General features: G+C 40.7%; 1 protein-coding gene across 5 annotated transcripts in view; it reads right to left on the bottom strand.

Moving 5' to 3' along the window:
- Positions 1 to 25,388, bottom strand: part of LOC126094616 (integrator complex subunit 1) — a 301,226-nt gene that overhangs the window by 178,132 nt on the left and 97,706 nt on the right. For all 5 annotated transcript variants that reach the window (XM_049909116.1, XM_049909125.1, XM_049909100.1 and 2 more), the window contains exons 11-12: positions 13,744 to 13,857; positions 3,560 to 3,706 (exon numbers count right to left, since the gene is read on the bottom strand). In XM_049909116.1, coding sequence (XP_049765073.1) covers positions 3,560 to 3,706; positions 13,744 to 13,857 — 261 coding nt within the window. The remainder of the gene's footprint in view (positions 1 to 3,559; positions 3,707 to 13,743; positions 13,858 to 25,388) is intronic.

Below are 25,388 nucleotides of genomic sequence, written 5' to 3'. Positions count from 1 at the left end.
GGATGAAAAGCGTAAGCACAACTGCGGAAGCTGCGTCTGTGCTGACACTGGTGAACTGGCACGGCATTTGCTGACAGATTGTGGCCTGGTTTTGTTGCTGATCTGTTATCCTGGTAGTAGCCAGTGCCTGGGCCATTACACCACATTTCCTTCACCTGGTCCTTCTTAGACCGATAAGCTACTTTCCTTGATGTCGACAAAGGACAGCTGCATCAGTACCTCCATTCACATCAAAACTACCAAGCTCCTGCATAGCCTAGCCACCCATGGTCGGCTCATGTGTAGTGACAACCAATCTCTCTCCAGATATGCCGAAGGCCTCACTGAAGTCTTCATGGACCAAAACTACCCTTCCAACCTTGTCCTGAAACAGATCTCCCAAGTGTTGTCTCTGATTATCTACCTCTCCCTCATGTAACTCCCCACGTGATTTCCCCTCTAGTTACTGTCCAGTCTCAAAGGGAGCAGTTGTCATGAGTCGGTAACACCAAATAAAGAAACAAATGAATCACATTCTCTACCAAGGTTTTAACTACTCTCACTGTGCACTGAAATAAGAAATATCTTCCCCACTATTCTCTTCACCTGACATCTGCCCAATCTCCACAGTATCCTTGTTGGTCCACCCCCTTGCCTCAGGGTTCATATCTCTGCAAAGACCTAGATTGAAGACCTGTCCCATACATCCTCCCTCTACCACCTACCTACTCCAGTCCCATTACTGGCTACTCCTACATCATCAAAAGCAAAGCCACAAGCACTAACAACTAAGCTCCAACCACTGTGCCACATTCTACGTGGGCATGACAACTAATAAGCTGTCTGTACACACGAATAGCCACTGCCAAACTGTGGTGAAAAGACAGCTGGACCAACCAGTTGCTGAACATACCACCCAACATGATGTTCTTCACTTTAATGACTGCTTCACAGCCTGTGTCACCTCGACTCTTCACACCAACACCAGATTTTTTGAACTGCACAGGTTGGCACTCTCCCTACAACACAATCTTCATTCTCTTAACTCCCCCGGCCTCAGCCTTTGTTAGTCCCTATCCCACACCAGTACTAAACATGCCTTCTATCCTGCCAACACATCTACATAGTTCTTTGCCCCTTCAATAATTATATCCCCCCTCTTTCCCACCTCTCCCCACCCCCTGCACAGCCACCCAATGCTGCAGTTAGAAGCCCTATCCTGTTGTCATCATGTTCCTGCATGCTCCCACAGGCAGAAAGAGTTGCTTCCCCACGCTATCTCTAACCCTCGCCACCCTAAACCTCTTCCTTGCCGCCCCCCCCCCCCCCCCTTCCTTGTCTGTGTGGTCCAATTGCCCAAAACTTAGCCTCCCACATTAAAGTCACCAACCATGTCTTGAACCAGCTCACCATAAACCCCACACCCTTACCTCCTGGATCCCTATTCGTCACTGTCGATGTAACCTCCCTATACTTCAACAACCCTCATGCCTGTGGCCTTGCCATGATTGTACACTACCTCTCCCAAAGCACTGCATATTCCAAGCCCACCACTTCATTCCTCGTACACCTAACCAACTACATCCTAACCCAAATTACTTCACCTTGAAGGAAAGGTAAACAAACAAATTTGTGGCACAGCCACAGGAACCCGCATGGTACCCTCCTATGACAATCTCTTCAAGGGCCACCTAGAGAAAAGATTTCTAGTTTCCCAAAATGCCAAACCCCCGGTCTGGTTGATTTATTGATGACAAGTTTATAACCTATCTCCCAAGGTCAAGACATCTTATCCTCATTCCTCCACCATCTCAACACCTTCTCTTCTCAACACCTTCTCTCCCATCCACTTCACCTAGCCCTCCTCCACCCATCGTGCCAACTCCCTATGTGTCCATCTCCTCTCAGATGGCTTCGTCCACACTGCAGCCCACATCAAACCCACCAATCACCAACAGTACCTGCACTCTGACAGTTGCCACCTCTTCCCCGCCAAAAAATCCCTCCCATACAGCCTGGCCAACAGTGGTATACGCATCTGCAGTGATGAGAACTTCCTCGCCCAGTATGCTGAAGGCCTCACACAGGCCTTCACACACAGGAAATTCCCCCCAGGCCCAATTCACAAACAGATTTCCCATACCATATTCTCACACACTCCTGAACCTCACATCCATCCCAAGAACCAACCACAAAGATGCATCCTCCCTCATCAACCATCACCACCCCGGACTGGACCAACTGAACCACATCCTCCATCAGGGCTTTGATTATCTATCACCATGCCCTGAAATGATGGGACATCCTACCCAAGATACTTCCAAACCCCTTGAAAAGTGGTGTTGTGCCGCCCACTCAACCTCTACACTAATCCATCTCTGTACCATTTCCATCCCCAATCCCATTCCACAGAGATTGTACCCCTATGGAAGACCCACATGCAAGACCTGCCCAGCACCACCTATTCTAGTCCCATCACAGGCTTGTCTCAGCCCATCAGAGGCCGGGCCACCTGTGAAAAAAGCAGTGTTACATACCAGCTCTGCCGCAACCACCACACAGTGTTTCACATTGGTGTGACAACCAACCGGCTATTAACTTGAATGAATGGCCACTGCCAAACCTTTGCCAAAAACAGGATAGACCAAACAATGGCACAACATGCAGCAGAGCACAACATGCTAGCTGCTACACAACCCATGCATTCTTGATCCTCCCCACCACCACCAGCTTTTCTGAGCGGACCAGTAAAGTTCTGGCAATCAACTGAGCACAATGGAGGAAGACAGGCATGTGTGTTTGTGTGTGTGTGTGGGTGTTTGTGTGCATTCCAGAAGCCAGCCAAGCTCTGTACGTTATGTTTGTGTGCATATCGACAAAGCAGTGCTGCTGCTGCCTTTCAGTAAGTTGTCTCCTTTATTCCTAAATAATTCATAATTTTCAACCACAATTTTCTGTACATTATTTGTGAAGCCAAGCTAAATAAGACACCAATAAATTGATGAAAGAGTCAACTTTACTGGATTACAAGACTATTAGCAATCCCGTGAAGCCTTAGAGATAGAATATCATGAAAAAGAATACCTAAGAAAGTGAGAGATGGTGTTATGACATGAAACATTTTCGGTGACAGAGAAAAGGAGATGGATGAATTAGTGACTACTATGTCTAGATAAAATCAAGAGGATACTACACTATCTACTTTTTAGAACAAGGATAAATATAGATTTTCATAATTTTCTTCATAAAATTGTGATTGTCGGTACAAGTCTACAAATACTGACAAAAATGAATTTTTATTTACTGCATTTAACATTCCTTATGAAAGAACTTCAGTACTATCCTGCACAATACACAAGCTCAATCCAGTCATCTGTTAATGAGCCTTTTTCCCCACTTCAGAAATTTAGTAATAGATAACTTTGTTACCCCTTAGGAATGCAGCAATAACACCGATATACGAATCTCCAATAATACCAACTTGTTTATAAATCAAGGAAAAAAAGGATAATCAAAGGGAACAGAGTAATTTATAATGCCTTAATATTAGATTAAAATTTCATTAGCTCATGATGCTTACCTTTGAAAGTCCAATGAGGAATATATTAATTAAGGTGTTGTCTAAAACAGGCACCTCAGAGGCTAACCTGAACATCAGACTTCGCTCATTCTCTGGTGGCCACATATCCTTGTTGTAATAGTGTTCCTGATGTTCCATAAAAAGAACCTTTAAAAAACATAATTTTCTAAAGTTATTTCCTTTTCTTCCTAACTGCAACCTTAATTAGCTTTCTTACTCAAATAATGATGAGTTATTAGTGAGTCATTACACACTGTGAATAATGTATATTTATACAATTTAATTCTTTCACACAATTTACAATGAAGCAACATGATATGCAATATGAAAGCTGATGCGACTTGTGATATGACGCAGAAGCAATCTGCATCGGCAGAGCTCACGGAAAGATAGTGGAAGCAGCTTAACTTGTTCACATTGGGACAGTACCAAAAGAACACTGATACCTATATCTGTTGAACTGTCTGGCGCAAGAAGGCTTGCTGGTTGCTCCACACAACTTCTATCATACGACACAAGGTAAAAAGCACTGTTCTCCTTCACATGTGTTCTCCACTGTGCAGTCTTACTCATTCGACCTTGAAACTATGTGGTAAAAAAATTTAATTTTTGCGCATCTTACAGTCTGGTACCACAATATTATGAAAAGGATAGATTGCAACTCATCACATGGTGGAAATGTTAAGTCACAGATAAGTACAACAAAAAAACTGTTAAACAAATAAGCTTTGGCCCAAAAGGGCCTTCATCAGAATTAGGCAACATACACACACAGATTCATGCAAACACAACTGCCATACACATGACCACAATATCCGACGATGCCAGACAGCGAGGAGCAGTGCACGACGGGAGAAACAATGTGGGTAGTCGGATAAGGAGGAGGCTGAGGTGGAGGGGAGGAGGGATAGCAGGGTAGGGGTGGGGGGATGGTCAAGTGCTGCCCATCAGAACACACAGGGTCGACGTCGAGAGGGTAGGGCAGCTGGGTGCAATTGGGAGGTTAAACGTGGGGCAGGGTGAGGGGGGAGCGGAAAAGGATAGAATTAAACAGACTCTGGGTGCACTGGGGGAATATAGGGCTGTCTAGTGTTGGAGTGGGAACAGGAAAGGGAATAGGTGATGTAGGACAATGATTAATGAAGACTGAGGGCAGGAGGGTGATGGGAAAATAGGATATATATATATTTATTTATTTACACATCAAGTTCCGTGGGACCAAATTGAGGAGCAAATCTCCAAGGTCATGGAACGTGTCAGTACATGAAATTACAACATAAAAGTAATAATAGATAAAAATAAAATGTTTACGAACCCAAAAAAAGTCAATCAATAAGTTTAAGTAAATACAATCAATAAGACAACAAGAATCCGCTTAATTATTCAAGGAACTCCTCAACAAAGTGGAAGGAGAGAGCCAGGAGTAAATTCTTCAGTTTTGATTTGAAAGCACGTGGATTACTGCTAAGATTTTTGAATTCTAGTAGTAGCTTACTGAAAATGAATGCAGCAGTATACTGCGCACCTTTCTGCACAAGAGCTATGTAAGTCCAATCCAAGTGCAGGTTTGATTTTGCTGAGTATTAACCAAGTGAAAGCTACTTATTCTTGGGAATAAGCTAATATTGTTAACAAGAAATGACAGTACGGAATATTTTCCTGACGAGGCAACCGTTGGTTGCGAAAGCTAGAATTTTGTGTGTATGTTTGTGTGTCTATCGACCTGCCAGCGCTTTTGTTTGGTAAGTCTCATCATCTTTCTTTTTAGATATATTTTTCCCACGTGGAATGTTTCCCCACATATATATATATAAAAGAAAGATGATGAGACTTACCAAACAAAAGCGCTGGCAGGTCGATAGACACACAAACAAACACAAACATACACACAAAATTCTAGCTTTCGCAACCAACGGTTGCCTCGTCAGGAAAGAGGGAAGGAGAAGGAAAGACAAAAGGATATGGGTTTTAAGGGAGAGGGTAAGGAGTCATTCCAATCCCGGGAGCGGAAAGACTTACCTTAGGGGGAAAAAAGGACAGGTATACACTCGCATACACACACACATATCCATCCACACATACACAGACACAAGCAGAATCTTGTCATTTAGAGTTTTGTTCATCATTTTCAGCAACTGTTTTTAAAGAACGCCAAAGTGAAAAAATAGCACACTAGTTGCGTTTAATTTTTTTTTTTTTTTTTTTTTTTTACTGCAACTTGTGTGCTATTTCTTTGCATAGGTAATCTTATTATTCCATTTACACCACCATCCCCATGTGGAATCAGACTACTAATTTTGTGACACATATAACTGCTTCACACCATCAAGGAGATGGGCATGATGAAAGATCAAACAGTAGTAAGACTCCTTCAAATAGTGAAAGTAAAATTATGTTCGACTACAGTTTAAAACAACAACTTCAAATATTTACCACAAATTGTGAAAAAATATAATACAAAACAAAAATGTTGGCAATTGATATTGCCATTGTGATATCAATACGTCGTGGGAAAAAATATTGCTGATATATATTGATATTTTTTAGAAAAAAATATCGATATACAGTAGAGTCTCGGCAGTTTGAAGTGAATGGAACCGGAACCACCTCGAACTATCGAAAACTCGGACTATCGAAATTTAAATAGTAAAAAGAAATATTATGATATTGTAAGTAATACAGGTCAAAATATGAACTTTATTGAAATAAAAGTATTTACACATGCATTTGCATTGGCAGAATAACAATAATTATTTATTTAGACAAGTACTAGTCAAGTGTCTTTTGTTTGGCGAAGCTACATCGTTTCCTCGCAGCAATGTCACGCTACCGTCTCAGGAGCAGTAGGTCAGTTGCTGTCGCCTCAGGCTGTTGTTCCACATAGCATATGGCGGCCTCGAGAGCAGTATAGCCATCGGTGTGACTCATCATCGGTGCAGCCTCTGCCTCGTCATCCTCGTCACTCTCACATTGTGATGGAATGTTAACCATGTCAATTATAGAAGAGTCTGTCACTTACAACTGTTCGTCCGAATTTAACCACTCGCCTACTTCCACCTCTTCTGCCTCTTCACACCCTGGCAATTTTCTGATTAAATTACACAATGGTTGATCGTCCTCATCTGCTAAATCTTCAGTTTCTGTGTCTGGCATACTTTATTGTAGAATTTTTCTCCATGACTTAGAAATTGTGTCTGACTTTATTTCGCTCCAAGATTCGCTAATCCAGTACACAAGTCTTTCAAAGTCACTTTCTTCAAAGTTCCTACAATGCCTTCGTTGTCTTCGGAATGCAGGATTGACTGTAGCAATCGCCATCGATACTTTTTTTTTAGACATTCCAGAGCGCCCTGATCCATGGGCTGAATGAGACAGGTAATGTTTTATGGGAAAAACAAGGTGCGGATACCGTCGCACTGCAGTTCTCCTGCACTTTGATGTGAGGACGCATTTTCCATGAGCAAAATTGCTTTGCATGGCAGTCCCCTTTCTTTTAAAAAATTCTTGCAGTCAGACACTAATGAGTTAAAAAACCAGTTCTTGAAGATTTCCTGATTCATCCAGGCATTATTCTGATGTGTATAGACAACCGGACGAGCTGAGATGGATACATTGTTGAATGCTCTTGGTTTGGCAGACTTCCCAATTACAACTAGTTTTAGTTTGTGGTTTCCAGTTGCATTTGAAGCTGCCATAACTCTGAGCCGCTCTTTGCTTTTTTTTTTGCCCAGGAGCACTTTTTTCTTCACAAGAAGCAAGTGTTCTCGCTGGTAACATTTTAAAATTTAGCCCAGTTTCGTCACATTTATATATTTGTTCATTAGACAAATTATCGTCAGTTATGATTTTTTTAAACTCGACGATAAATTTTGAAATGGCCTGAGCGTCACCAGAGAGTTTTTCCCCACATACGTCTCGTTGACGCACTCCATACCTCTTCTTCCACTTGTCGAGCTAGCCCTCACTAGCGGCGAAATTGTCATCTCCTTCCTGCAGCTGGTTTCTGAAAAACAAAGCTTTTTCTTGCAAGATTGGGCCAGAAATCGGAGCACCCTTCTGTCTTTGTTGGGTAAACCACATGAACAATATCTCACTTGTTTTTTCGAAGTCTGACTTCTGTATACTTCTTCGACTGAGAGATTCGTGTGAGTACTTCTGTGAAGAAAACTGTTCTAATTTAAGTCGGTTTCTTCGCCAGTCACCAACAGTAACTTCACCGACACCATATTCAAGAGCAAGTTTAATATTTCTCCTTTGTCAAGTCGTCTTAGTGCTTCTAATTTTAGATGCAAAGGCACAAATTTCCTCTTTTTTTGTTACAGCACTCATCTTTGTAAGGTGTACAACAGAACACACAGTCAACAAACAGAACGACACACAACACTGTACAGTACAGGCACTGGGAACTACAGCAGCATATGAACTCCCCAGTTTTGATAGGTAGCAGCCGGCAGCAGTCCGGGTATTTCGTGCCATACTGACAACAGATGTTCGTGCAACAGGGCAGCGAGCTAATCATCGGTGTTGACTGCATTGTTGTCTGCTTTGTCACTGAGCTGTACTCTCCCTATCTATCTTTTGCAATGATGTTTTCATTATTTATCATGTCAGTAAAAAAAATATTTTTTTTTTTTTAAGAGGATCGGATTTTACAAACAGCCCTAATGGGGAGTAGCAATCTATCCTCTTCATAATACTGTCATTATTACACCCCTGATTTTCCATTGTTGGAGTTTGATATTACAGTTTTATAATCAATTGGTTTTCTTCTTATTATAGGCACAGTTACTGCGATATTTTGAAGTAAAGTAAAATATTGTGAATATATTGCTGCTTAAGAAATGTAGCTAACATATGGAAATTGTTTTTAACAATGGAAGGAGAGCTGTACCTCTTTCCAGTGATTAGTAAATATGTGACGAATCTTTAACATTTGGCCACGACGAGCTACAACATGCTACACTCTGAGGAGCTGTCACATCTTTCTTCTCATATACTGCCAATACAAGCTGAAGCATTCACTCACATTGTGCTTTCAAGCTGGAAAGACCTCTTCACCTGTGAATTTATTTCTCTGCTGCATATAGTCAACATATTGTTCACACAGGAGGATTGTTTGAAGATGATTCTTTTCATCCAGCTTGAAAAAAAGTCATTGTCTATGGGATTACACAATGCAATCATATTCAAGGACAGATATGAGCAGCTTGGCATGGAGGAAAAAAGCAACACAAATGAAAGAAATCGGTAAGACTTGTTTTAGTACCTGTACCATCATTTTTAATTTGTTATCTTTTTTGTTGCAGTTTCTTATTCACATAACATACTTACAGTTTTGATCTGCAATCGCAAAATATTAATTTTATTCTAAAAATTGTTTAATTTGAAACTGAAATGGAGGAGCCCAGATTTAAGGTTCTGAAAACATTAATTCCAACCATTCATATTGAGCAAGCTCCCATTTCAATACATTTGAACCTGCAGCTTTGAATGCAATTTGTCTATTGCCACTTCAACAAACAGCTGAAGCTATGGTTCCAGTTGAATCACTGGATGTCAGGACAGTGTAAAAATTATGAAAAAGTTCCATAGCAGCACCCAGGAGAACATGACTCAGAAAGGCTGTACCACACATCCACTACCACCCACGAATCATTTGAATGATTTTTGACCTTTTTTTGGTCTTTTGTTGCAAGAAAACAACTTCGTCAACATAAGAACAAAAATACTCATGACATAGTTTGCTTTAATACGTACTCAGAGGATATGGAAGTGTTACACAGAAAATCCACAGTAACTCAATTTAGCAGTTTTTAAATGTATAGTAGCTCAATAGTACGTTGTCACTGAAGTGAAACTGGACTGCAATCAGTAGATGATCTGGCGATTCAACATTGCCCCCACTTCAACCATCAGTCAGAAAGTAGCTACTTCATACCTATCCCTGGTAACATTGGCCAAAGGAGAGGATGTGGACCTGAGTGGCCTATATTCTTGTGATCTACAGAAACAATGATTTTTGTGAACTGACGGAAAATAATCAAGCAGTGTGCATTTTCTTGTCATTTACTATTAAGATATAAACACAAGTACAATGCAATTAAAATAATTTTTTGCATAGTAGTTTAACAACAATGGATAGACATGTGGTCTTTCTGTCAGCACCCTCTGTTGGAGTGCATGCATCAGTAGGTCTACACAGTTACTCAGAACAATATGAAAGTGGTAGTTTCAGCACACTGTGCACCATAGTCAAATGCTGCTAACCTATGCTCCACTATTTAGTCACTTTGAATGCAATTATAGGAAATGCAGCAGCAGATAATGCTATTTTTATGAAATACCCACATTGAGAAGGAATTGCTCCTTCTGACTTGAGAAAGTACTTACGCAGCTTGTTCCGTAAGGGAACAGCTTGCGGCTGTGACAACGACTCCTCCAAAGTACTTCCATCAGCCACTGTTGGCACAGCAGGTGTGCATGAGTAAAACTTGAAGGCTGCTGAAACTTCATGTCACAAAAACACACAAAGTGAAGCAACACACATGCTGCTTTTACAGTCACAATGCTACATTCCTCTTTGAAGGTGATCAGCCCCTTAAACACTTGAAATTTGGATGTTAACTCTTCAAAACCACATTCAACACTCTTTTGACCTCTATATAGTCAAAAATTAAAATTATTTTCACATCATTCAACACACTTTTCAGAAACAGGCATATGACATACAGAAGTAAAGGGAAAGCCTCATCGCCAGCAAAGTACAGTGTTGCACACGAAATGTCACCATTTTGTTTTTTAATAAACACTTTACTGTAAGACAAACTCAAAGGGACATAGATACCATGGAAAACATTGAGGATTGTCCTAACTAAGCCCATGCTCAATATGCCAAACATTTTGATTCCTAACTTCCTTCACACAAACACTGATGTTCGCAATAGCCTTACAGCACATATCTTCCATGACTTTGCTGCAAGCTTGATGAACAAGGCACCTGAGCTTCATTAAATCATGGATGTTTCAGTTCCTTTCAGTACTCCAATCCACGCCCCCAAAGAAAGGAGTCACATGGTTTGAGGTCAGGACTATTGGGGGTCAAATCTGTCTGTCACTCAAATAATCTGGAAATGTGGCAAATGATAAGCACGTCAAAACACTCATGTAAGAAAACCCATATGTGTTTGCAGTATGTGGGCTTGCTCCACCCTGCATAAACTACTGTGTCTTTTTTGGCAACATAGTAGCAAGAAGCTGTGGAACAAAGTTACTGTGGAGGATGCTCAAATAATGCACACTGTCCACAGTTTCCTCAAAGAAAAAATATCCAATAAGTCTGACTAGAAATTGCAATCCACACCATAATCCTCAAAGCATGACAATGTTCAAGAAGACTTGCAGATTTTCAGTAGCCCAAAAGCATGCATTTTGTTTGTTAACCACACCACACAAATGTAAATATGCCCCATCAGAAGACCAAACACTATTCAGAGATTATTCCCTATCCTCCCACAACAATAGTCTCTGCCACTTGAGTTTTGCAGTGAGCTTCTGAGCAGAGGTCATCTTGCATGGGAACATTCAGAGGTCACTTTTAAGAATCTGCTGACCGGGGTGCCTGGATAAGCCCAGTTGCACTGCTGCCTTTCTGCATCGTTGCCAGGGCTTCCCGCTACAGCAACTCTTATCGCTTCAACATTCTCTGGTGAACAAAAAGCCCTCAGGTGAGGTTGCTTCACTTCCAATATTGGTCCTTCCTGTACCAACTGAGAGCACAGCCTGTGAACGGTTCTCTTGAAATGGGCACACCATGTGATAAACTGTTGCCAAAACCACCTCTGAGCCGCAACAGGACTTTGTCCAGCGCAAAAGTAACATGACTGCCAATCACTGCTGCGCTGTTGGTAGCCCACACCATAAATACTGGTCCCCTAGCGACAGTATCATAAATCAGTGTCATTTTGTAACTTACTTGTTTCTCCATACTCAATGGGACATCTGGTGCGACTCATAAATTATGTATGAAACAAATATAGACACGTTATGTGTGCACCACCCTGTAGTATGGGAACAGCTCATCATTCTAATCTCCTTGCAGGCAAACAGGATCCAGACCACTCAATTTGCATTCTTTCAACTGGAGACCAATCAAAGAGTGGCACAATACTGCTTCCTCGGCGTTCATTCTGAGGTCTCAACATCAATCAGTGCAAACATGTCATTTGCATCAGCAACAGCAAACAGCACAACTGAAAAATAACCTTTGTAATTGATGTTTCTAGACCCCATGTTCTTAAAACAATTTACCCATATGCGCCCGCCATCAATAACACAAGACACAGTTTGGCAGACTGCATAACTCAGCATATTTATCTGCAACAATTTTCCACATATTCTGATCTGGGACAGGCATAAATAACTGTTGCAGATGCATTGTCATAACAGTTAATGGTTATTTGTGTTGTTACATTATAAATTACTGTAGTGTAATAACCAACACAGGAAAAAATACCAAACTTCTCCACAATGTACATACATAAAAATCTAAAAAATTGTCAAATGTTTCACAATCTATAAAATTGTCAAATGTTTCACAAATGTAGGAACTGATACAGTCTCAATTCATTTTTAAACATATATCTACATTGTGTTTACTTTACTTTGTCTTCATTTTCAGCACAGATTTGCCATGACCACTAGAAAAATCTGCACTAATTTTGAAGGTAGCTGAAACCTCCACTATTAGGATTGAGAAAAGTAAAGGAACCATATTATTCGACCCCCCCCATGAAGGGATCTTCTGAAAATGTACATCCAGCTGAGGAAAATGAAGACAGCATGGCAGCTTCGAGCACACTGTTGTCTGGCTCAGATGCTCAGGAAAGTGACAATTTTACATCTCCTGACTGTCTGAAGTGAAATGAGATAATTTTGAATTTCACCACAGACCCTCAGGAAATGTAAAATTGTCATAATTCAAAAGTTACAAGTTATGTGACTGAATGTTACATGATACTACAACCACCTCCCAAAAAAGGAAAAGTTGAAGCCAGCAAGAGTGAAGCCAAAAAATCGTTTGTTGACTAGTTAGAAATAAAAAAGTTAAAGAGATGAAAAGACATCAGGACTCATCAGCGATGAAACTGACTGGATGATTCCCCACACCCAGTTCTTTCCCCAAGACTTCAAGAAACTTTAGTGACACGTATAGACAAGCTCTAAAGGCAACATTCCTGTTGATTTTGAATGAGCAACTGGATTAAACAGAGAAGGAGACATCAGAAATTTGCTCATCATCATGGAAGTCTTCCATTTCTAACAACATTGTCTATCCCTCCACAGAATTCACCATCGACAGCTACACACTGATAGTGATTAATCAGACTTTATATCCAAAACATCTCTTGTAACTAAATGTGAACCTGAATCATCTTCTATCTTACATAATGAACAGCTGTAGCCCTTTATCTTGTTATCATTACTTATATGTGTACTTCACTGAAGAACACACTACACTGTGTGATCTTACTAAAAATAAACTTTCTGCAACAGCTTCTTTAACATCACTCATACACTTTCACCAACTTACCTTATTGTAGCGAGTAGCTTCTCGGCAGGAGAAATAGCAAGTCAAAAATTTGTACCCTGCTTTGTCAGAGTAGCTGATGCTAGTTGCTCCAAAAAGTGGAAATTTTCTGCACTCATTCTATAAAATTCGAGTTCTTGTTGAAAGAGCTCATGAAAAATCACAGTTGAACTATGTTTGATATTAATGACACTGTACGAGTGGATGCAGTACTTCCTTTTCTTTTTCAGTTGTTTGAGATTTAAATAATGATAAGGCACAATAAAGTCATCTTCAGGAGAGCTCATGACTGTAATTGATACAGAAACATGATTCGTACTGTATTGTTGCTTCTCATAATGTAGTTCGCATCACATATTGTACTACACATTGTATCGCCTCATTGTTAGTGTGAGCTGCACCTTACAGAAGATGTCTCATAGGATCAAAAATGCAAAGGCAGCCAAGTGAACAGTGTAATGCAGGAACAAGACAAACTACTTCCTCTTTTTCAAAATATGGTTCTTATATTACCCATGCACGCAACCAAAAACCGAAAACATGAATATTCACTTAACAGCAAAGCTATATTGTCCATATGAATGAATGACAAACCTACCTTATGGAGAACATGTACAAAATCTTGGGGAGTAGGATGATACATTTTAATTGCTGTGTCGTGCAGCCACCAAACAGCATCACGCTGGATCTTGGCAACAAGAGACTGGAAGTTCTGTAACAGGAAATACATTTTTATTTGAAAATTAAACTCTGAAACTGGTTATCACTAATACAGCACTCAACACCATCTATTTTAATGCCCCTTCTTATGTCTATCATAAATGAAACCACATAAAGAGAAGGACAGTTGCATTTCCCTGTATAGTGGAGATGCTGACTCGGCACAGCGCACGCGCGCGCACACACACACACACACACACACACACACACACACAAAACCACAACCACAACCACAGTCTCTGGCAACTGGAGCCAGTCATGTGTGTCTCATCTGCATTTGTGAGAGTCTGTGCATGTGTGTGTGTCTATGTCTGACAAAGGCTTTGGCCGAAAGCTAACTACCCAACAGTCTTTTGTTGTGCCATTCTGAGACTCATCATCTCTGCTGAACAGTGTGTAGCAACTATCCTTTTCATTATATTCTTACATTCCATCCTGGTTTTTCTGTTGTGCGGTAACTGAAACCAATTGTTTAACCAGTTAGTCTCGTACTTTATTATAACAACACTGAAAGAAAGGAAAGTAGAAGACTTGTGGGTTGTACATTATATTTTTTCCTTAAAAAAATTAAACTCTTGTATTTTTATTTTCATTAAAAGAAAAATGCTCAACTGCATATTTAAATGTCAGCAGCACACAAATTACATACAGAAAGCCAATTACAATACACTTCAGTCATTGGCCTATTTTTTTCCATATTTGATTAAACCAGTACAAATTTTCACTATGAATGATAGCAAAAAAACTGTTTCGACAATACAAACCACAGAAGAATTCATACGAGCAACAGCACTCACAATCAAGATGTGGCTATAAGAATGTTGTTCATACAAGACACTGTGTTGGCCTCTTACAGAAGTTAATGAAATTAAATTCTGATGATACATGCTGAAAAACAAAACAGGCACAGTGTACGCAAGATGAAAATGAATCCCCTGTCCCTGAAACAAACAATAAACTAACAACCTGTCTTGTGAACCAGGTGATTTTTTTTATTTTATTTATTTATTTTTTAATGCTGAGGCTCTTCAATTGAAATGTGATCTAAATGAAATCTATTTTAATTTTTAAAATGAAGGTTTTAGTGTGTGTGTGTGTGTGTGTGTGTGTGTGTGTGTGTGTGTGTGTGTGTGTGTGTGTTTACAGGAAGAGTTACTAAACTGTACACAATAAACACTGTACATGCAGCGTTTGCATGAAACTCTTCCTGTGAACAGAAGTGATGTTAATTCATATTGTGATCAAACATGTTTCTTGTGTCTACCAGTAAAAACTTTACAGTAATCTAAACTGTGGCTGAAAAAGGAGCTTGCCAATATCTACTATTACTCTCGCAACTATCAATATTTCAACAATTAAGTAAATACGTCAATACAGGTATAACATTTCCACTATCCTGGTAAATTTGTCACCTGTTTCAAAACATATGTGATAAATACCTACTCTTCTGTACACTTAAAGCTCTGTGTCTTGATTTCTTGTTGTTGATCACATACACACTTGGACACACTACACTGAGCTACACCACACACCCACACAATATTTCCAAAATGCATCTGATAGTAGCCTTAGCCTTTCAGGAAAGTGTTCGTAAGTGTTCCATGTTTCATATCTGATGTTTAACTAACTTAATGCCAACAGAACTGCTTGCCTGTCACTTACATCAAATATTGAATAATGCATATAAAAATATTTGAGGGTAGTAATCCACTTTCATTACTGGAACAAATCACTTGTCATAAACATGTTTACTGATTAATATACAACGTCTAATGAAAGATTAGCTGATACTCGTGTTCAATACCCTTCACTTGCTCCACTCTATAAATCAGATGACTACATGGTAGCCTTTCAACATTCTACTTCTTACAGGTTTAGCAAGCAAATGTATGTGTGTGTGTGTGTGTGTGTGTGTGTGTGTGTGTGTGTGTGAGAGAGAGAGAGAGAGAGAGAGAGAGAGAGAGAGAGAGAGAGAGAGAGAGCGGGGGGGGGGGGGGGGGGGGGGGGGGAGGCGAGGCATTGCCTGCCTCTGTAAGGCTTAAACATCAGAAACAAAAATACTATATATGTCTTAACACCTTCTGCCAGCAGAGATGATTAAATTCAGCAAATTATAATCAGATGATCAGACAAAATCTTATCAATACTCCAAGTAGTTTTTTCCCTCCAAAACAATTCAGTTGGCTTTAAGTCTCTCATACATAACAGCAGAAATTCTCTGTTCACTTCTCTCCTCCTCTGTCAACTATGGGATACTGTTAGTGTGCATGAACTCATACTATGAGTAAAAGTTAGACCTCAAGAAAGTAGAAATGTAGTTTATGTGGATAACTTTTAAAAATTATCCAGTGGTGAATGGTAAAGTGGGAATTGAGAAGCTTCTACACCACAGTTTCAGTACAACCAATCCTCATATACCACTGTTTCTTCAATCCAATGTCCCACCTAAAAAGTCAACAAACAATGAAATACCACTAAATATACACTATTCCCTAAAAAAAATTTCCTTCAGGGTATGTTGGGAACAAAAATTAACACACTGTTCATCTGTGCATGCTCAATAACAAATAGCTTCCTACATTTTCTTATACACAGTATGTGTCTTTCATTCTCATCCTGTCCAGTAAGTCTCCGCTGACCCAAGGTTCTGCGCAATTTTTCGAACTTTTTCCTCAACCTCGCCAGTCATTTTCTCCTTCATCCCTCTTCATTCCCCTACAACCCTTCTGCCAGAAGACAGCCACTGCCTCCGAAAGCTTGCACATTTCATTGGCCTTTATTTAAGTTTATGCACTTTCCTCTACTGCTGCTTGATGAGTAGATTCTTTCATCCATCCAATCATATACAATCCAATCAATACATTGAAAGACAAAGACAATTCTACTCACAAGGACAACTATTATCTTACACATTGTATGTAGCATCTGGCCGGTGTCTTAAGATCGAGCCACGCACCACACAACAGTGCTGCAGGTTGCTGCCCTGTCATTACACCTGGAACTCAAAGCAGCTCTGTTTTCCTGTGAAGACCGCTGCAGTTCTGGAGTTGCTAAACCCACTTGATGCCACCCACACTAACTCGCATCCGCGAACCAGTTGACACTAGAATACTTCCCAGTGATCCTCTGCTGGGCAGTCATTACAGTACACTGTCGAGCAACTCGTCAGTCAGTACAAGTTCAAGACTCAAAATCAACTATCCAGTTCGGAAGTGTTAAGACTACACTCATCACAATGCAGCACATCACATCAGAATCTAGGGCATAGCCAGTGCAGCATATACCAACAGTGTTTCTCAAACGTGACAGACTGAGAACTTAAACTGCACCTTCAAGAACTGTTATGGTATTAGTTACAATCTTTCAGCAGAGCAAGACAATCTTCACATTGCCATTACTAGGAATCTGTTTCAGTTGCTCAACGTTACCATGTACTACTGTGCTGGGAGGTTCTATTGCCCTTTGGCATGGGGACACCATTCTCTTCTTGTGCAAGCTTCACACAAAACAGATGCTACATTGGCGACGACAGTGAAGTTTTTATGACTTTTTGTCTCCAGGACTTCATTCCCAGTGTATTGTGCTATATCAGATAGTCTTCCTCTCTGCATTTATGTGCCTCCACACTGTGTTTTTGTCGTTCTGCTCCATGTTTAAATGATACTGGTCCTGTTTCCATGTTCCCTTTGGTTTGCATTTGACTGTGCACACACCTTTGTTCTCCCACATTCCGTGATTCTATGTCTGAGGGTTGTTGTTGTTGTGGTCTTCAGTCTTGAGACTGGTTTGATGCAGCTCTCCATGCTACTCTATCCTGTGCAAGCTCCTTCATCTCCCAGTGCCTACTGCAGCCTACATCCTTCTGAATCTGCTTAGTGTATCCATCTCTTGGTCTCCCTCTACGATTTTTATCCTCCACGCTGCCCTCCAATGCTAAATTTGTGATCCTTTGATGCCTTAGAACATGTCCTACTAATCGATCCCTTCTTCTAGCAAGTTGTGCCACAAACTCCTCTTCTCCCCAATTCTATTCAATACCTTCTCATTAGTTATGTGATCCACCCATCTAATCTTCAGTATTCTTCTGTAGCACCACATTTCGAAAGCTTCTATTCTCTTCTTGTCCAAACTATTTATCGTCCATGTTTCACTTCCATACATGGCTACACTCCATACAAATACTTTCAGAAACGACTTCCTGACACTTAAATCTATACTCGATGTTAACAAATTTCTGTTCTTCAGAAACGCTTTCCTTGCCATTACCAGTCTACATTTTATATCCTCTCTACTTCGACCATCATCAGTTATTTTGCTCCTCAAATAGCAAAACTCCTTTACTTCTTTAAGTGTTTCATTTCCTAATCTGATTCCCTCAGCATCACCCGACTTAATTCGACTACATTCCATTATCGTCGTTTTGCTTTTGTTGATGTTCATCTTATATCCTCCTTTCAAGACTATCCATTCCGTTCAACTGCTCTTCCAAGTCACCCGACTTAATTCGACTACATTCCATTATCGTCGTTTTGCTTTTGTTGATGTTCATCTTATATCCTCCTTTCAAGACTATCCATTCCGTTCAACTGCTCTTCCAAGTCCTTTGCTGTGTCTGACAGAATTACAATGTCATCGGTGAACCTAAAAGTTTTTATTTCTTCTCCATGGAAACAAAAGATCAGGAGGGTAGCAAGTCGCATATCTGGGATACTGTGTGCTTTTATAGTTTACTTCTTCAGTTAGTCTTGCTAGGATGAGTAGGATGTGTGCATGCTGCGTGCAGACACAGGAGGAGCTGGCCGCAGTTCACAAACAGCTGAATGTGCTTTTGGTTACGGTCAGTCACTTTCAGCCTGCTGCTTCGGGATATAGCGGTGGCAGAAAATCTGGCTGGCCACACGAACACTTCGGGTGTCATTTGTTTTGCCCACAGGTTCTGCTACCAAGGCACATCCCAGTGTACCTGCCGTGGTGGATCCACACTCACTGCAGGGTGAGTGAAGGGCGGTAAAGCGTTTGCATCACTCTAAGCAGAGGGCAAATGTGGAGACTGGCTGTTTGGCCTTGCCCATTCACCCTGTGAGTGGACAGCTGCTTCTGCAGGGTCCCAGCACGCACATGAGTGGGAGGGGTTTCATAGTTATTGTGAGCTCCAAATGGGGGCCCTAAGGCAGACACTGCTCAGGGCTAAAAAGAAAGCCAGTGTGCACTCAGTATGTCTGCTGGGGGGCTCATCCGAGATATGGAGGCGGCCCTGCCTGTGGCTATCCAGCATGCAGTGTGCAGTCATCTGCAAGATGTGGCTCACATTAGCACCGACAATGCCTGTCACATGGATTATGAGGGCATTCAGATTTCATACAGGTGGCTGGTGGAGCCACCTCGTGTGTGGGGTGAAAGAAGAGCTCACAATTTGTAGCATTGTTCCCAGAGCTGATCAGGGTAATTTGCTTTGGAGCTGAGTGGAGGGTCTCAACCAAAGGCTTAGTCAATTCTGTGATGGTCTTGGCTGCAGATTTTTAGATCTCCCCTTCATAGGTCAGGAGTGCACTACAAAAAGGAAGCAGCTACTCGAGTTGCAGAGAACTTATGGAGGCCATATGAGGTTTTTTTTTTAAGCCAGGTGGTAATTTAAGGTACTCAGATAAACACTTGTCAGTTGCTACGCAACAAGGGAAGTCAGATTGTGTTCATAATACAGACTCTTTGACTGTCAAAATTTTATCAGTAAATTTTCGAAGTATTCATAACAAAGTTCCGAAACTACTGACATTCACGATAGTACTCGCACTAAAATTATTCTCGGGACCGAGAGCTGGCTGAAGCCCAAAGTGGAAAGCTATGAGATATTTAGCGAGTCATGGAATGAATATAAGAAAGACAGATGAGAGGCCATAGGAGGGGTGTGTTCACTGCAGCTAATGAAAATATTGACTCTATTGTGGTCGATGTTGAGTGTGACAGTCACGCTATCTGGTCATGTTTAAGAGGTCTAGGTGAAACCTAGCTAATTGTTGGATGTTTTTACCAGCTGCTCAACTCTACTGTGACAGTTCTAGAGTCATTATCAGAAGGTCTATGGTAGCAATACAAGAGAAGGAAAGTTGCTACTCACCATACAGCGGAGATGCTGAGTTGCGATAGGCACAATAAAAAGATTCACACAATCATAGCTTTCGGCCATTAAGGCCTTTGTCAGAAGTAGACACACGCACACACACACACACACACACACACACACACACACACACACACAGGCGCAACTTGCACACACGTCTGAAGTCTCAGAGAGCTGAAACTACACATTAGTGTGTGTCTACTGCTGACAAAGGCCTTAATGGCCGAAAGCTATGATTGTGCGAATCTTTTTATTGTGCCTATCGCGACTCAGCATCTCCGCTATATGGTGAGTAGCAACTTTCCTTCTCTCATATTGTTACATTCCATCCTGGATTTTCCATTGTTTGAAAGTCTATGGTAAGTAGCACTTATACCCAGATCATGCAGTACTAGTTGGGAGGCAACTTTAACCTACCAAGTATAGATTGGGATGTCTATGGATTCATTACAGGAGGAGTACAGAAAGACAATCATGCGAAATACTTTGGAACACACTTTCTGAAAACTGTCGTGAGCAGCCAGCTCAGCAGCCCACATGCAAAGGAAATATCTTCGACCTTGTCGCTACAAATAGGGTGACTTATATCAATGCCTGTATGCAGCTAGGGGTATTCATTTCATTTTAAGTTGTTAGCAGCATCACTTAGTTCCTGTAAGATGGACGTACAGGGATTATGGGCAAAGTTCAAGCAGATTGTGAATCACAGTCTGGAGAGTAAGGTATCTAGTAAGTGGATAAAGGATGGAAAAGATCCACCATGATTTAATAACAAAATTTGGAAGATGCTGAGGAAGCAGAGGCTGTTGTACTCTCAGTTCAAAAGAGATGCACAGATGATTACAAGCAAATGTTAGAAGAGATTTGTTCTAATCACGAAGCATACAACTAACGCTGTCACATCTTAGAAAAAGATCTGGCAGAGAACACAAGAATATTCTGCTCCTATTTAAAATCACTAGGTGGGTCTGAGATTTCCATTCACTCCCTTGTTGAAAAGTCTGATGTGGCAGTTGAAGATAGAAAAACAAAAATCGAAGTTCAAGAAATCATTTACACAAGGGAATTGTACAAACATACCACCATTTGACCATTGGACAGACTCTCATAAGAGAGACATAGTAATAAAGATCCCTGGGGCAGAAAAACAACTGAAATATTTGACAGCAAATACGTCATTTGATCCCAGTTTGGTTTCATGAGGAGTACTCTACAGCATTGGCCCCTTACCTAGTGCGAATCTCTGGTCCAGCACAAAGCCCTAAGTGACCAGAAAAGTGCAGGTGACTCCTGTACATAAGAAGGGGGGAAAGAACGGACCAGCATAATTACAGACCAATACTCCTAACATCGCTTTGCTGCAGAATCCTTTAACATTTTCTTAGTTTGAATATAAGCTACGTTCGTGAGCCTGAGAATCTTGTGTCCAACAATCAGCATCGTTTTAGAAAGCATTGCTTGTGTGAAACTGAGGTTGCATTTTTCTCTCACAATATACTGTGAACTATGGATGAAAGGCAACAGGCAGATTCCATACTGTTAGATTTCCAGAAAGCATTTGACACAGTGCCCCACAGCAGGCTGTTAACAAAGGTACAAGCATCTACATCTACATCCATACTCCACAAGCCACCTGACGGTGTGTAGCGGAGGGTACCTTGAGTATCTCATCGGTTCTCCTTTCTATTTCAGTCTCGTATGGTTCGTGGAAAGAAAGATTGTCGGTATGCCTCTATGTGGGCTCTAATCTCTCTCATTTTATCCTCATGGTCTCTTTGCGAGATATGCGTAGGAGGGAGCAATATACTGTTTGACTTCTTGGTGAAGGTATGTTCTCGAAACTTCAACAAAATATGTAATAAGTTCACAAATATGTGGATGGCTCAAAGACTTCTTAGGTAATACAATGCAGTATGTTGTCTCTGAAGCCAAGTATTCATCGAGACAAGGGTACCATCAGGAGTGTCCCAGAGAAGTGTGATAGGACTGCTGCTGTTCTCTATATACATAAATTATTTGGCCCATGGGGTGAACAGCAATCTGCTGTTATTTGCTGATGATGCTGTGGTGTACGGTAAGATGTCAAAGTTGAGTGACTGTAGGAAGGTACAAGACGACTAAGACAAAACTTCTGATTGGTGTGGCAAAAGGCAGCTAACTCCGAATGTAGAAAAATGTAAGTTAATGCAGACAAGTAGGAAAAACAAAGCTGTAATGTTCAGGTACAGTGTTAGTAGTGTACTGCTTCAAACAGTCACATCGTTTAAATATCTGGGCATAAATGGAATATGTATGTGAGGATTGTAGAAGGGAAGGTGAATGGTCGACTTTTATTTATTGGGAGAATTTTAGGAAGTGTGGTTCATCTGTAAAGAAGACTGCATATAGAATGCTGTGTGACCTTGTCTTGAATTCTGCTTGAGTGTTTGGTATCTGCACCAGGTTGGAATGAAGGACACCATTGAAGCAATTCAGAGACAGTCTGCTAGATACATTACCGGTAGGTTCAAACAGCACTAAGTGTTACAGAGATACTTTGGGAACTCAACATGGGACTCCCTGGAGTGAAAGCGATGTTCTTTTCAAGGAACACTATTGAAAAAATTTAAAGAACTGGCATTTGAAAATGTCTGCTGAATGATTCTACTGCTGCCAATAGATATTGTGTATAAGGACCATGAATATCAGATACGAGAAATTAAGGCACATACAGAGTCATATAGACAGTCATTCTTTCCTCACTCTATTTACAAGAGGAACAGGAATGGAATGACTGTGGTACAGGATAGCTGCCCCCCACCATGCACCATACAGTGGTTTGCGGAGTATCTACATAGATGTAGAAGTACATCTACCATACTTACCCAATTATATAATGATATGAATATAATAGAGGGAAACGTTCCACGTGGGAAAAATATATCTAAAAACAAAGATGATGAGACTTACCAAACAAAAGCGCTGGCACGTCGATAGATACACAAACAAACGCAAACATACACACAAAATTCAAGCTTTCGCAACAAACGGTTGCTTCGTCAGGAGAGAGGGAAAGACAAAAGGATGTGGGTTTTAAGGGAGAGGGTAAGGAGTCATTCCAATCCCGGGAGCGGAAACACTTAGTTCCCACTAACACCAACCTGTCAGAACTCCGGAGATGGGAACTTGCCCTTCAGCATCCGCCAGGCCTCAATCTCCGCTAATTTCTAATTTCAATTTGCCGCCGCTCATACCTCACCTGTCTTTCAACAACATCTTTGCCTCTGTACTTCCGCCTCGATTGACATCTCTGCCCAAACTCTTTGCCTTTACAAATGTCTGCTTGTGTCTGTGTATATGCGGATGGATATGTGTGTGTGTGCGCGCGAGAGTGTATACCTGTCCTTTTTTTCCCCCCTAAGGTAAGTCTTTCCGCTCCCGGGATTGGAATGACTCCTTACCCTCTCCCTTAAAACCCACATCCTTTCGTCTTTCCCTCTCCTTCCCTCTTTCCTGACGAAGCAACCGTTTGTTGCGAAAGCTAGAATTTTGTGTGTATGTTTGTGTTTGTTTGTGTGTCTATCGACCTGCCAGAGCTTTTGTTTGGTAAGTCTCATCATCTTTGTTTTTAGATACAATTATATAATGAATTTCTTTCTCAGGTTCATCGTTCAAAAAATACAGGGCCATCTTTTATTCTCGGATTAAACTATTGCTGCTGAGGTCAACGTTTTTACATTGTTTAATGGACGATTGTAGGGATCAGCTTACATTTACAGATGAAGCTTTGGCCATTAAGATTGAATACAAATGTATTTTGAAGAATTCCAATGGCTAGGGCTTAGCAAACAATATTTGCATTCGAATATGCTTGAGATTTCCTGATACACAGAGGTACTCATTACAGTACCAGTCTTGCTCAATTACATGACATTTGATTCACGGCACAAGGCAAGGGATAGTTTAGAAACTATGAACTAGAACTACAAAAGCCTAATGCTTTGTTTAAAAATTAACAGATTTGTAAAACACACGATTACTCAGCATTAAATTCTGTCAAATTACAAATTTTTATTCTATTTGAACAGGTTTGCAATAAAAGTTCTCATAGATACTGTACACATATATTTACAATGCCTCTAAAGTAAGTGTAACATGCAAACTCAAAAATGTTGTCCTTCAAAGTCCATTACTTGATTCTGAATCCAAGTCAATATTTTATTTGGTAATGAGAAACTGTACCGATTTGTCATGTGGGTTGCAAATGAGAAATTCAAGTTGCTCTTCACTTCTTTGAACACTGAGAGAAAACACTACACACTTTACAACAATGGGGGAGGGAGGGTAATGTGCAGGCAGCAAATTTCACCATGCTGCAAACCATGGGAACTTACACTGGGTACTTTGGCTTTTTATGAATATCTACCAACTTTAAATTGCAGTTTGCCTGAATCCATTTGTACCCAGAATCAAACTGACTTTAATATTGGACAAATACTCAACAATAACCCACTTTTCTGCAGGAGATGATAAAAGTCTAGACTGGACGTAGTGGCAAATGTAGTGTTTCGTGCAGAAATGTTGTCAACTCTCGTCGTGAGGTACGATGGAAAAATAGGAGGGCAGGGGGAGGGGGGAGATGTCAGCTGCTGATTCTATGCAGCAAACAAGAGAGTGGCAGGCAGATGATCTGTCAAGAAGCAAGCTACAGTGTAACATTCTCAAATCAGTATAGAAGTGAAATCTGCTATATATTCAGAAAAAGGCAGCTGTGTTCTCAGGTCCCACAGTAACCACAACCTCAGAAATCGCAACATATTCGGAAGAAAGAGCCAAATAATTGTGACAGCAAAGATGTGTTTCAAACCTGTCCTGTTAGCATGACGATGATCACGATTTAAAATAGTGATAGCATGAATGACGGGCTCACTAAACAAAGAAAGGCAGTGAAGATAAAAATTAATGCAAACAATTTCTTTTTGTTTATTTCTCCTTGTATTATCAAAATGTAGACAATCAATAAATGACAAAGTTTAGAATATGTGTAACAAACTTTTTAGGCAAATACTTTAAATCAACAGAAGTTTGTAATTTTGATTAGTCAGACTGTGTTAAAAATATATATTTTTCACAAGGATCCTCTTAAGAAAAAGAGGGGCTGAGGGGGGTCTTTTATTCAGGGTCACCTTATACTTGGGTAGATACGGTAGATGGTGGCATATCTCCCTCCTCTGTTAACCCTGCAGTCCGCTCCAAGTCCTCTCTGGGACACATCGCCCTTTGTTCCGCCATACTTCCTGCCTGTTGCTGGCATTCCACCCACATTCTTGGGGCCCTACTTCCTTCCCTGGACTATTACTCTTCTGAGTGTGACCCCTGCATAACTCGTGCACTGGGTTTCTCCAACAGCAACTTTTGTGGCGCAC

Source organism: Schistocerca cancellata, chromosome 1 (assembly GCF_023864275.1).
Source record: "Schistocerca cancellata isolate TAMUIC-IGC-003103 chromosome 1, iqSchCanc2.1, whole genome shotgun sequence".
NCBI lineage: Eukaryota > Metazoa > Arthropoda > Insecta > Orthoptera > Acrididae > Schistocerca > Schistocerca cancellata.
The sequence above is the reverse complement of the archived record's forward strand: the minus strand, read 5'-3'. Positions and strand labels throughout refer to the sequence as shown.